Raw genomic sequence first — 12,270 nt, forward strand, 5'->3', positions numbered from 1 at the left:
CCAAAAGCAGGTGTGCATCACTCCTGGTATGAGATGATCGTGGGAGACACCCCAAAGGGATTTTGATGATAGCAGTTAGGCAAAGGCATGGTCAGAAATTCTGATGGGGTCTTCTGAGAATAAAAAGATTTTGGAGGGACGCCCGGCCGGCTCAGTTGGTGATGCGTGCGACTCTTGATCTCAGGGTTGTAAGCTCGAGCCCCACATTGGGTGTAGAGATGACTTTAAAATAACAACTCAAAATTGGTCTTAAAAAGATTTTAGAGCTTTTTTTGAGCTTTTGAGCTTCCCGTTTCTAATTTAATTTGAATTTGAGCAATTGAGCTTCCCATTTCTAATTTCAGAGCATCTGTCTTCCTTGAACCTAGAAGGACCTACTGTGTGTGTTACTCATATTGGTCATGATCAGGGCAGCTCTTTGGCTCAGTGATGGACGGAGGGGTGGGAGAGGAAAATATTCCTGGATCGGTGGGCACGGACTGGAAAACGGTGAGAAGGGAAGGAGGTTAAAAGGGTCGAGGCAATAGAGTAGGGACAAGATTGCCAGAGTGGAACTGGACATGAAGACCCTTGCGCCCCGGGAAGCAACGGGTTCCTGCAGGACAGGTCTCATCTCAGGCCACCAGGCATAAAGGCTTTTGTCCCTGAAGAGCCTTTTGTCAACGACTGACCAGCCAAGCACTGGGCATCCCCGTGCAACTGGCTGTTTGTATTTCCAGTTTTCAAGAGGCGTGAGCTTAACGTTGTATGTTTCTTTCTTCACCTGCCTTGTAGCCAAGTTGTGATGGCGCCCGGGACTGGGTGAGCCAACCCTCAAATACCGTGCCCTTAAAAATCCAGGAAAAGCCTACTTATAGGATTAAAGGATTGAGGGTTTGTTTTTTTTTAAAGATATCCTAAAGAGAAGACTTCTCTGGCCCTGTGTCCTTGGCCGCCTCTCTCACGGTGCGTATGAAAGCTAGAGTAGTGCCTGTTAGCACAGCTGATGGAGGCACGTACCCCCACTCCCACACAGTGGTCCTGATGTTCTCCCCACTCCCCGCTCAGTTCACAGTACTGGATTTTCGAAAACTTGATTCGCGTACGACTTCCCACTTGGGATATAAGGTATAAATGTACACATTGACAACTCATGGTGGAGTGAGCCCCATGGACATCACGCCAGGGTTCAACCTTGCAACTTGGGGTGATCTTGCTTTGGCTCAGCTAGGCAGGGCTGGCCGATTCTTGGAGGAAAAGCCCTAGGCAAGGTATGTAGGTTTTGATTCTTCCCTTGTTTCTTTGTTTTTAAGATCCATTGATTTATTAGGAAGAGAGAGCATGGGTGGGGGGGCGGAAGGAGAGGGAGAATGTCAAGCAGATTCCACACTGAGCATGAGGCCTGACGTGAGGCTCGATCTCACGGCCCTGAGATCATGACTTGAGCCAAAATGGATGCTTAACCGACTGAGCCACCCAGGCACCCCTGATTTCTTCCCTTGTAAAGTGGGAGTAAAAAAGCTACCACACAGGGTTTGCAATGAGATGGTTTATGTCTAGTGAGTAGAACAATGCCTAGCATACTGAAATGAAAGAGTGTCTATTTTGAGCTTCCTTTAGGATGAAGAGCTTCACCACCACAATATAACCTGAGACCATCTGGTCTCATGTGATACGGTCTGATTTTCTGTCCAGGAAAGAGCCAGGCTTTATAAATGCCCCCCCTTCCAGATCAGTTTTGTTCAAGGGGCTTTTGCATTTCCTCTCAGTCAATCTGCAGAATTAGTCTGTAACACTTACTGGGTTTCCTCCTTTCCCCCTCAGTCCCCACAAGGCCACTAATGAAAGGCACCTCCCTTTCCTTGGCTGTGTTCAAAGGAAATGGTGGGAGACTCCTCTGGCTTTGAAAACCTTGCCGTAGTCAGTCTGTGCTCTCTCTCTCTATTCCCTGTGACTGCTCCTTGGTACCAGCTCACTGAGACAATTATTAGCAAATACTCATCTCAACATTACCTTTTATGCAGTACCTGCTCTGGTCCAGAGGCTGTGCTGATGGTGTATGCGTTCTTTTTGTGCCGTGTTCAGACCTTCGCATTTGAAGGCAGAGCCTTCTGACTCTAAAACTTGTCCCTTGTCATCTACTTTGGATGGCCTCTGATCTAGCAGCAGCAGAATACCTTCTAACACTGGTCACTGGAATGGGGCTAGCAGAGCCAGGCAGAAGCCCAGATACAGGACTTTTGTCAGAGAGTCTCACCAGACCATTATTTCAGCTGCCCAGAAATTCTAGCCACTGTTCTGCAGATCTTCAGTCCCAGGCACCTGGGCTCCCCTGGGTGGGTATGAGCCCCAAGCAGGGAAGGTGACCATCTTCAATCCCTTCCAGCTCTGGCAGAGGCACGGGACATCCAAGTGCACCTGAAGCCACTCTCCCGCCACCTGGAGCTCCTGGAGAGCCTGGAGTTTCCCGAGGTGAAGCCACGGCTGCAGCCCCTGCTCCACGTGGTCTGTCTGATCTGGGTCACCTGCAAGTCCTACCGCTCCCCGGGGCGGCTCACGGTGCTACTGCAGGAGATCTGCAACCTCCTTATCCAGCAGGTCAGCCCCGGGAAGGGGGGACACTGAGTCCCAGGGAAGAGTAAAGGAGGCACTTTGTTCAGGGCAGGAAAATAATTATGGTCCAAAGGATTATTTTACAGTCACCGCCGCTAAGTCACAGAGGTGTCCTCGGTAGTGCTGGTATACATGGGCAGACCAGTCTTCCTGCGCCCACTGCCCACGACTTGGGGTCAGGCAAAGAGTGGGCACGGTGAGTTTCACCCTTAGGGCTCTGTGCCCACAGTCAGCGGCAAAGCCCAGCAGTTAAGAATCCTGCCTCCAGAGCCAGGCGTCCTTGTGACGAATTTTGCCTCACCACCTGTTTGCTGTGTGTGCCTGGGCAAGTAACTTACCTGCTCTGTGCGTCTCATGTTCCCCACTGTGCAATGGCCAAAAGAAGAGGACCTGTCTGCATCCAGTGCACCCATGCCCTCCATGCGCTATGAACTCAGCTACAAAGACCTCATGCTCCACACTCCTCCTCCTTCTTAGGGACTCCGCTGCAACACCAACCAGTACAGCACAAACCTCAGGCTGTTCTGCCTATAAACTGAACTTGGGACCGTAATGAGGCTTGAGTGATCTGCCTCCCAAATTGGCTTCTTTTACCTCTAAGGAGCTGTGAGAACACGGTGAACATATGTAAAGAGTGATTGGTAACAACTAACATCTGCAAAGCCCATTGCAGCCTGCCAGGTGCTGTGACATTCAAGACCTTGGCCATTCTTAGATGAATCCCATGAGATGGGCAGGAAGAGCCTTAATTTATTACCAACATTTAACGACATGAGCTCAGGCTCTAGGAGGTTAACTAAGTCATCAAAGATCACCCAATCCAGGACTGGAAGCTGTTGCTTGACTGCTTGACCAGCATTCTTCCATTGCTGCCTGTTCATCATCCAGGACTCTTGTGATTGGAAGGATATGAAAACCCAACCCAAACCAGCATCAACAAAAAGATAATTTATCGGTTCACGTACCTCAAAAGCCTGAGGCCAGGCTGGCTTCAGTCCCGGCCCATAGGAAGGCTCAGATGATGTCACCAGGACGTGGTCATTTCTGCCCTGCCTGGTGGTGGTAAAGGCGACTGTCCTGATTCAGCTTCCTAGCTTTCTAGGTTCAAGGCTCTTGGAAACACGTTCTCAAAGAATTCTTGCTTTTGAATTACTTGACTATATTAGTCACAAGAGAACACCCGGGGAAGAACACGTCCCCCAGCCCCAGCTGGCCCCACCGAAGTTCATGGTGGTTCCTCTGCTCAGGCACCTGCCCATCCCTGACCCAGTCCCAGACAGTGTGGCTTGAGCCCAGGTCCCAGTCCACCTGCTGAACTGAGGACAGGGCTAGAAGGTCTCCTAGAGGTTGCTTCTGGAAAGTACCGCTGGGCCAATTATTCCACTCAGAGTTGGGGGGAATGGGCAAAAATTGTAGGGTGCCCTGCACCCTTGTATACTCAGCATCCCCGATCTGTTTGCATTCCAGGCCTCTAATTACCTCCGCCCGGAGGGCCTCCTGAGAAGTGAGGCGGAGGAAAGTCAGAGGAAGCTGCACATGGCCGTGGACACACTGAGCTGCTTCAAGCAGGGCTTTCAGGACAGAAGGGAGCATCTCCGCACTTACTTCAAGGAGAACCAGGAGGTCCGGGAGTGGGATTTCCAGTCTTCTTTGGTCTTCGAGCGATTGGACGGCTTCCTGGGGCGGCTGCTCATGGTGCAGGTGGGTGTTCTTGTTCACGGTCAGGCTCCCGGCTGGACTCAGCAGGAAGCAAGAGCAGGAGGAGGCAGGCAGATGAGTGGAGGAGATCCAAAGAAGGACAGTCACAGAATCAGGGAACGTCAGTTTGGGGGTGGGGAGAAGATATTACATGTCACGATAAACGTGAATTGGGTGTGTTAACCAGGAACAGGAAAGAGGGCCCCCTAATTCAGAGGGGCTCTGAGAAAGTGGGGAGCTCTAGAGGAAACACGAGTTGAAACTGGAGAAGGATTTCTCCAGGGAAAGATGGGGAAGGGCCTAGAGATGGAGAGAGTGTCTAAGGGAGAAAGCCAGAAGCTAGATCTTACATGAAGCACACCTTAAATGCTTCACTGGATGGTGGAGAGAACAAATAATGGACATCTCCTTTATCCTAAGTGCCTCCTGCTGCTCTGTCTCCCTCTTGCGATCAACCTCTTCCTGTCTGTTCATCTGTTCGGGAGGAACACTTGGGCTCCAACCTGCCCAGCATGGGGACCTGGGTGGGATACCAGCCAGCGCCGTACCAAACCCCCCTACCCCGCCCCGCCCCACCCCCACCCCCGCCCCGCCCCACCCCAGCTTTCCAGCCCTGCAGCCGCCCTAGCTCCCCCTCCAAAGGAAGGAGAGCATGCCCTGCCTCTAGCCCTGGGCACACATGCTAATGATGGGACTTTGCATATAGATGGTATGGTAACAATAGGGCATCCTGTGTGCTGGGCGTCTTCAGGAAACAGGAGCTCCCTGGAGTCGTTACCCTCATAGGAGTGCTCCAGGCTGGTCTTCCTTTCTGAATCAAGGGCACAGAGGCATGAAAAACAGTTGCCCCCACTTTAATTAGAGGATGGCTTCAATGTTGTCCCACGGTGTCTTCCTGCTTCGTCCCCCCACCGCCCCCGACCGCTTGAGTCTGCTGTCCTTAGCTCTGGCTTGCCTCTCCGCTCTGAGGTCAGATGCCACCCCCTCCTTTCCTCTTCCTTCCCTTCTGTTAGTTCTTTCTGTTTTGTTTTCCTTACCTTTCTGTTCACCCTGTCTTTCTGTGATCTTCCTTCCCGTGTGGCTGCCTCCTCCCCCTGTGTTAGCATTTCCTCCCCTCTTCCAAGTTTCCTCTCCCTAACGTTCACTCTGACTCATCCCCTTGCCCTCTGGCTCCCCCATCGCTTCTCTGCTCGGCTCAGCACAGAGGACACAGGGCTGTGGATCTTCTGGGAGCGTGTTTCACGGGGCCCTGTAGTTAACATTCTGTGTATCTCTGTGATCAATGCCTGTTTGAAATGGGATTAATCTGCTTCTCTTCAGCGAGATTAGCATGAACCTCGCCTTCTTCATCTTGCCCTTCTAATATGTGGCCACCGAGATGTGGATGGCAAGAATTAACAAATACAAAATACCACGCTAACAAGATGACATCCGTACCTTTACTCTTCCGCATGCCCATGGCCCGGGTTATGTTGTAAAAAGCCTGGTTTTTCATCTCCCTCATTCCCTTGGATTTCTTCCCCTCTGATTTGTATTGCTTTTCTCCCTGCTCTTTGGCACAAGAAAGTTCTATTGTGCAGATGGCCTCTTCCCTCTGGGCACCTGCTGAAACAAAAGTTGGGGGCTGGGCGAGGAGGGGGTTGGGGGGGCTGTAAATTGCTGTGCAGAGTGGGCAGGTCTGAGCTAGCAGAGGGATTGTGTTCTCAGGTTACCAACGTCCTCCCCCTCTCCCCCTCCTCCTCCTCCCAACCGGGATACAGCTGATCTCTGATGGAGCCAGTCCTGGGGGAGGGAAAGGAAGCACAAGAAAATCAAGAACCAACGTGTTTTAGGAGCCTACCTCCTGCTCTGGTGGGCAACCGACACCCAGCCCGGGCTGGGTACCAGTGCCCTTACTAAGTATGACTGGTAGGGTCACGTGCCCGTGGTCACATGGGGCAGGGAGGTTTGGCTGGCATTTATTACCTCTCCAGCAAAGTTGTAAATCTCCCAGGGAGCTCCGAAGGGCCCGGTCCCTCTTGCCCTGCTTCCCTCCCTGCGTTGAGAGGGTTTGGAACTGATTTTGTGCCTTTCATTTGCCCTCATACTCTCGATTCTGCCTCTTTGTACCCAATGTCTACTGCCTGATCCCTAACTCTTTTTTAAAAATAAATCATTTGGGTCAAATTATAAACCACCCCCCTTCCGTGAAAGGGTCTTCTTTCTTTGACTTTATGACTTCCTAAGGAAATATCAAAAATATATAAAATCTTCGCAATTGCAACAGTCAAAATTCAAAGGGGAAAAGAGGGGCTTGGCTGCCTCTTGACTTCCCTCTGTCACCCTGCCTTCCTGTTTGGGGCTCTAGTGCACACACAGGCACATGCGCACACACCCCACATGGGGCTCGGCTCCTTTTTTGTGCCCTCCTTGCAGGGAGGTGGCAGACCCTCCCTCTCCTTCCCCCTCCTCCCCTCTCCCCTTCCGTTTGCTTCTGCCTGTAGCCTCTTCCCTACCCACAATGTCCAAAGCGGCTTGGAGAGAACCCTCCCTTCTTTCATGATCAAATTGCTGTAAAGCTGTGATTCACTTGGAGACAAAATGATTTCCTGCTGAGGCTTTATGCGAGGTGATTAGCAGGGGGAGAGGTAATCAGCTGACCTAATGTGCACCGCGTTCCTCGGCTCCTTCCACCATCTGCAGCCGCTCTGCTGCCTCCTTCTCCCCAGCCTAATTGGGGCGGCTTCCCTTTCAGCCGGCCCGAGCATGTGGCCACGTAGGAGACCATTAGCTACATAAGGTTGGCCTCTGTCGAAAGGTAAAGAAAACAGTCTTTCACCCAACGACCTTTCAAGATTTTCATCCATGAATGCCTGCTTTGTGCTCTCCCTTAATGAATTCTGGAGACATTTCTTTTAAGATGGGTGGCGTGACCTCTCCTTCGAGACCAGGCTTGTGTTTGTGGGGTTTGGTCATCATTCCCGCTTTCAAGTCCACACCTCACAGGCCATGGTACAAATGGAGCCCTGCCCCCCATCGCCGCTGTTAAAGGTTGCTCAGTCGTTGCAGAGGACCCAAGCAGCCGGTCCGCTGCCTGGGACCCCATGCTCTTTGGGGGATCCGGCCGGGAGCTGTCTATCAGCCCTTGGACCTCTCTTACCCACCACCCTGAGCTAGTGACATCAGCGTGATGGTAACGCATGACAGTGGCCACCGCATATGGACGTCACACCAAGGCACTCACCGTGTCACGCAGAAGCCCCACTGACGTGTCAGGGGGTAGCGAACCACGTGGTGTGTGCACGGGGAGGTAAGGTTCATTTAGGGATGTTGGGTGTCTTGCTTGAAGCTGCGTAGCTGGGAAATGGTAGACCAGGGTTGGGGGGGGACCCAGGGCCTTTGAGTCCTAGGATATTTTTAAGCATCAGTTAAGCCTCATATTGGCTTGAATTAACCTTTTATCTGTTTTGCGAGGACGTCTAAATAAACAACAGAAAGAACTGGCATTCAGATATGTTAAGAATCAAAGTCATAGTCCCCATCCCACAATGTCTGTTCCACAGTTGGGAGACAACTTTCCGCCTGATTCAGGAACCTTCTCTACGACGTCTCTGATGTCAGACTTCTTCGAAAAGCCATGCGGTGATGGAGAGCTCACCATCTCTCTTACCGCTCCGTTCTATATATAGTCCAGCATTTCTCGGCACGAGACTGTTTTGTTTTATTAAGTGGAACCACGTGAAATTGCCATTTTGGGGTAGGTCAGCAGGGTCAAGTGCAGGATGTGTTACAAGTGCAACCTGCCAGTGGAGGCCAAATCTGCTTTTTTGTCCTCTTCCCTCATTTGCCTTATTTCAGCCCTCTGAGGAGGACCACCCTGGGGTCTGCCTTGCCCTTGACTGAGGCACCTTCAGACACTTAATGGCCGTCTCACCATGTTACTTAATGTGCTTCTCTTCTCTAATTTTTCTTATTTGCTCCAATTGCTCTGGAGTCCCTGGTTTTTAGGTTCTCTGCCGACCTGTCACCGTCTCCCAGAGCTGTTGTAGCTGAGTGTGAGTTTACAGATCATTCAGTTTTCTATTCAACAAATGTTTCTTCGGCGTCTAGGACTCCCAGGGGCAGAAGATACTGTGGTATTTCTGGGACCCGAGACCATGCTTCAAGTAGGCTTGAGACTAAAATAGTGCCACAAAATACCATCTAGTTTTCTGATGTCATCAAACCTGTCGGGATGCATCTGCCTTTTAACGTGGTTAGAGAGTATTTTCCTAAAAATTGAAATAGAAATTCCGCGGAATTAGGAAAGATAAGTACCCAGGTGATATTCCATAGCACAAACACCTTTCTCCTATCACGCTGATTACAACTAAGCACTTCTTGAATGATTTGATTTACTACTTAAGTCAATTTCATTTAAATCAAATTCATTTCTGTTTTCCTCCCTGTATGTAAAGTTGAACCATGTTTTTATTTTTATTTTTTATTTTTGTTAAAGAGTTTATTTATTTATTTGACAGAGAGAGACACAGCGAGAGAGGGAACACAAGCAGGGGGAGTGGGAGAGGGAGAAGCAGGCTCCCCGCTGAGCAGGGAGGGTGAAGTGGGGGCTTGATCCCAGAACCCTGGGATCATGACCTGAGCCAAAGGCAGAAGCTTAACAACTGAGCCACCCAGGCATCCCTGAACCATGTTTTTACATAAAGTCTGCCCCATTTCCCACCATCACAGGCAAGAAAGAGCCCCTGGTCCAGGCATAGGTCTTCCTTCTCCATGGCTGCTTCTCTCTGCTTCTCTCCTCCCCGACTCAAGCTGCTTGTTGATGAACATGCCTGAGCATAGCCAAGGACAAGGGTTGTTCAATGGGCTGCTCCAGCCTTCAGGGTGCCCTCCTGGTAACGCAGGGCAAACCAGCCCCATCTTAGCACTTCCCGCTGCCCCTGTCTCTGTTGCAGGTCTTGGTGTCCCAACGAGAGAAAGGAGTCTGGGCAGGCTTTCACTGGGCTGACTGGTGAACCGGCAGCGGCGGCCATTGGCCACCTGGAGTCTCTGGCAGCAGAGAGTTCCCGGAGTGGAACCAGGACCCTCTGGGTTTTCTCCCCTGTGACACAGTGTTTCGTGTACTTGCCCTTCGATCTCCTTCAGGGTAGAAGACCCCAAAACCACCCAAAGGCTATCATTGTCTCTCTTGTCAAAGAGAGACATGTGCCTACACTCAGGCGCCTACACTGGAAGTTGTAAGGGGAGAGTCTTGGTTTGTAGCTTCTGTGATTTCAGACCAGAATTCATGAGAGATAAATGCAGTCTGTCATGTTAGCGTGTTCTGGAGGCTCCTGTCAGACGAAGCAGCTTCTGGGGCCTTAGGAGGGGTTCCTGCCCGAGGCTCTGAGCTGTCCACCTGTCACTTAATTCTGAGCACGGCCGGGACATGGCCATATCAACTACCACAGGGACAGTAATACATACCATGTATTAAGTGCGTACCAGGCACTGGCCTAAATCCTAAGCCAGCACTGACTTATTTCATTCCCATTATTGCTACCCTGTTACAGATGAAGAAACCCGACACAGAGATGTCACATGATTGCCCCCCCCATCCACCCCCCCCCCCCCGCCACCCAGCTGGCCACATGGGGTGCCGTGGCTGCAGACACTTGGAAGAACACCCTGCACTTGACTTTTCCTGGCAGGAGTGGATGCTGGGAGTGGTGGTGTCTCCACCTTAGCTTGTCCTCCAGACTGTTTGGAGGATCCGCTTTCTGTCAATATCCCCTAAGATTGCTGTCCTTCTAGAACTGGACAACATGCTCCCATTGAAATGGATTTTTTTTTTTTAAATCAGAAGGAAAGCTACCAATCATGCAAATAATGTTGTTAAGTTTTATTATTTATTCGAGAACACAGAAAGAGTCTGAAGCATAAATTTGATTTTTTCTTTTTTTTTTTTTTTTTTTTGGTTTGTGCAAATTTTATTTATGTGTACTTTCTCTTTGCCTTGTTGGTGAGTTTCACCAAGAGTTGTTTGTACAAACCAATCTAATACTAAGGTCCCAATACTAATCACCTTCATATTTTCCTAAGCAACCACCACCCCAGTGATTTCTAGCCCTTCCCAGCACTACTGTGAGTATTATCTGCTGCTGCTACTATTGTTAGTATTTTATTTTATTTTTAACCATTTTATTTATTTATTTGAGAGAGAAGCACAGTGCAAGCAGGGGGAGGGGTAAAGGGAGAGGGAGAAGCAGACTCCCCGATGAGCAGGAAGCCCGATGTGGGGCTGGATGCCAGGACCCCAAGATCATGACCTGAGCCACCCAGGCGCCTCTGTTGTTCCCATTTTAACTATTTTGTGCATTTTCCCTGCAGGATCTCCTGAAGACAACCCTGGATTTCCACCAACTGGGAAAGCTTGAATTTAGTGGCATAAGAGGGAATGCCCTGAGTCGCCAGGTCCAGCAAATGTACGACAGATTTCAAGAGATGTACGGGGTCTTCTCAGAGTCCTCCTATGACTGCTTGGACCCCCAGAGCACGGTGAGGCTTGGAAAGGCTAACTTGCAAGCTTTCTTCTCTTTCTCAGATGCCTCCAGGAGGGAAGGTCTGGGTGTTCACACGCATTTTCCCTGTGTATTTCCTTTGGCCCTGGTTCCGGAGGGAGTCCTCTAGAGGAAGAGAAGGCCAGCGTTGCAGTAGGCAGGATCAAGGACACAGGAGCCCACCTGTCACCTGCAGCCTGGGGACATCTGAGACTTGTGGGTCCAAGCCTGCAGCAGGGAAAAAAGCAGAAGGGTCAGTACAGAAATAGGGAATGGAATGCTGGGAAGGGAGTGGTGAGTTACGGGGAAAGGAATTGCAAGAGTACAGGAGGGGAAGAGGAGAAAGAAATTTAGCAGAAATCTGCTGTGAGCACCTTCCAACAGTGGGGGATTAGTTGGCCAAACCCAGAAAATATCCCTTTCTAAAATTCCACGAATCTGAAGTATGGGGGGAAAAAAAAGGTGGGGGGACAGGTAACAAAATAGGATATATACCGTGTGTTTCCTACCAAATGATAAAATAAACGCACCACATCTTACATGCACAGGGAAACACACTACAGTGTTAGTGTGGTTGGGTTTCTGAGGGAGAAAACTGCTATGCTTTTCTATTTCTCTTTGTCTTTTTGTAAGAATACGCATCAGTGTTGTGAAAGCCATAATCACAGGTAATGATTGCGCAGATCAGAGCTTTGAGTTAACCAAGTTTCTTGGGAAATTGGTACCTTCTAGGAAGAGAACACACTTGGGGCTGCCCAATAAAATACAATAATTGAGACGTGCTTACCCTCAAAATATATGTATATATATTCACTGTTGATCTGAAATTTAAATTGAACTGGGTGTCTTGTAACTTTATTTGCTAAATTTAGCAAAGGGAGGAACAATGGCTAGCTGCCGTCCCTAACCAATTAAAGTGTACCTAGAAGAAATCGTGGGTATTCGTTTAATTAGCTTGCTTTTCTTCTCATGGCCAGATTAGTTTGTTTACACTAAAAAAAAAAAAAAATAGGATTTTGAGTTGAGGACGGGAGGAGCGTAGGTGGTAATGATAGGCTAACCTTGTTGCTGGGGCTGTGCTGCCGGGGTGGTGGACTTTGGGGCGGCATGAGCTGGCCTTGGGGCTTCAGGAGGTAGGAGAGGAGCCCGGAGAGACAGTGACACAGTGCCAACCTCCCATCCCACTCACTTTACCCTTTTGCCTAGGGTCTAGGAAAACAAAACTGCAATAACAGGGTAATTGTCTGCATGAGCAAAAAGTATGCAATGCCAATGTGAAGTTTAGAAAGTTACAACAAGGGCGCCTGGGTGGCTCAGTGGGTTAAAGCCTCTGCCTTCGGCTCAGGTCATGATCCTAGGGCCTTGGGATCGAGCCCCACATCGGGCTCTCTGCTCACCGGGGAGCCTGCTTCCCTCTCTCTCTCTGCCTGCTTCTCTGCCTACTTGTGATCTCTGCCTGTCA

General features: G+C 50.0%; 1 protein-coding gene across 3 annotated transcripts in view; it reads left to right on the forward strand.

Moving 5' to 3' along the window:
- Positions 1 to 12,270, forward strand: part of DNAH9 (dynein axonemal heavy chain 9) — a 318,732-nt gene that overhangs the window by 19,993 nt on the left and 286,469 nt on the right. For 2 of the 3 annotated variants that reach the window (XM_032322974.1, XM_032322973.1), the window contains exons 5-7: positions 2,366 to 2,577; positions 4,060 to 4,293; positions 10,639 to 10,806. In XM_032322974.1, the coding sequence (XP_032178865.1) occupies positions 2,366 to 2,577; positions 4,060 to 4,293; positions 10,639 to 10,806 (614 nt within the window). Of the gene's footprint in view, positions 1 to 2,365; positions 2,578 to 4,059; positions 4,294 to 5,293; positions 8,325 to 10,638; positions 10,807 to 12,270 lie in introns of those variants that run through there. The other variant, XM_032322975.1, reaches the window with a different exon arrangement.

This window comes from Mustela erminea, chromosome 18 (genome assembly GCF_009829155.1).
Source record: "Mustela erminea isolate mMusErm1 chromosome 18, mMusErm1.Pri, whole genome shotgun sequence".
Classification (NCBI taxonomy): Eukaryota; Metazoa; Chordata; class Mammalia; order Carnivora; family Mustelidae; genus Mustela; species Mustela erminea.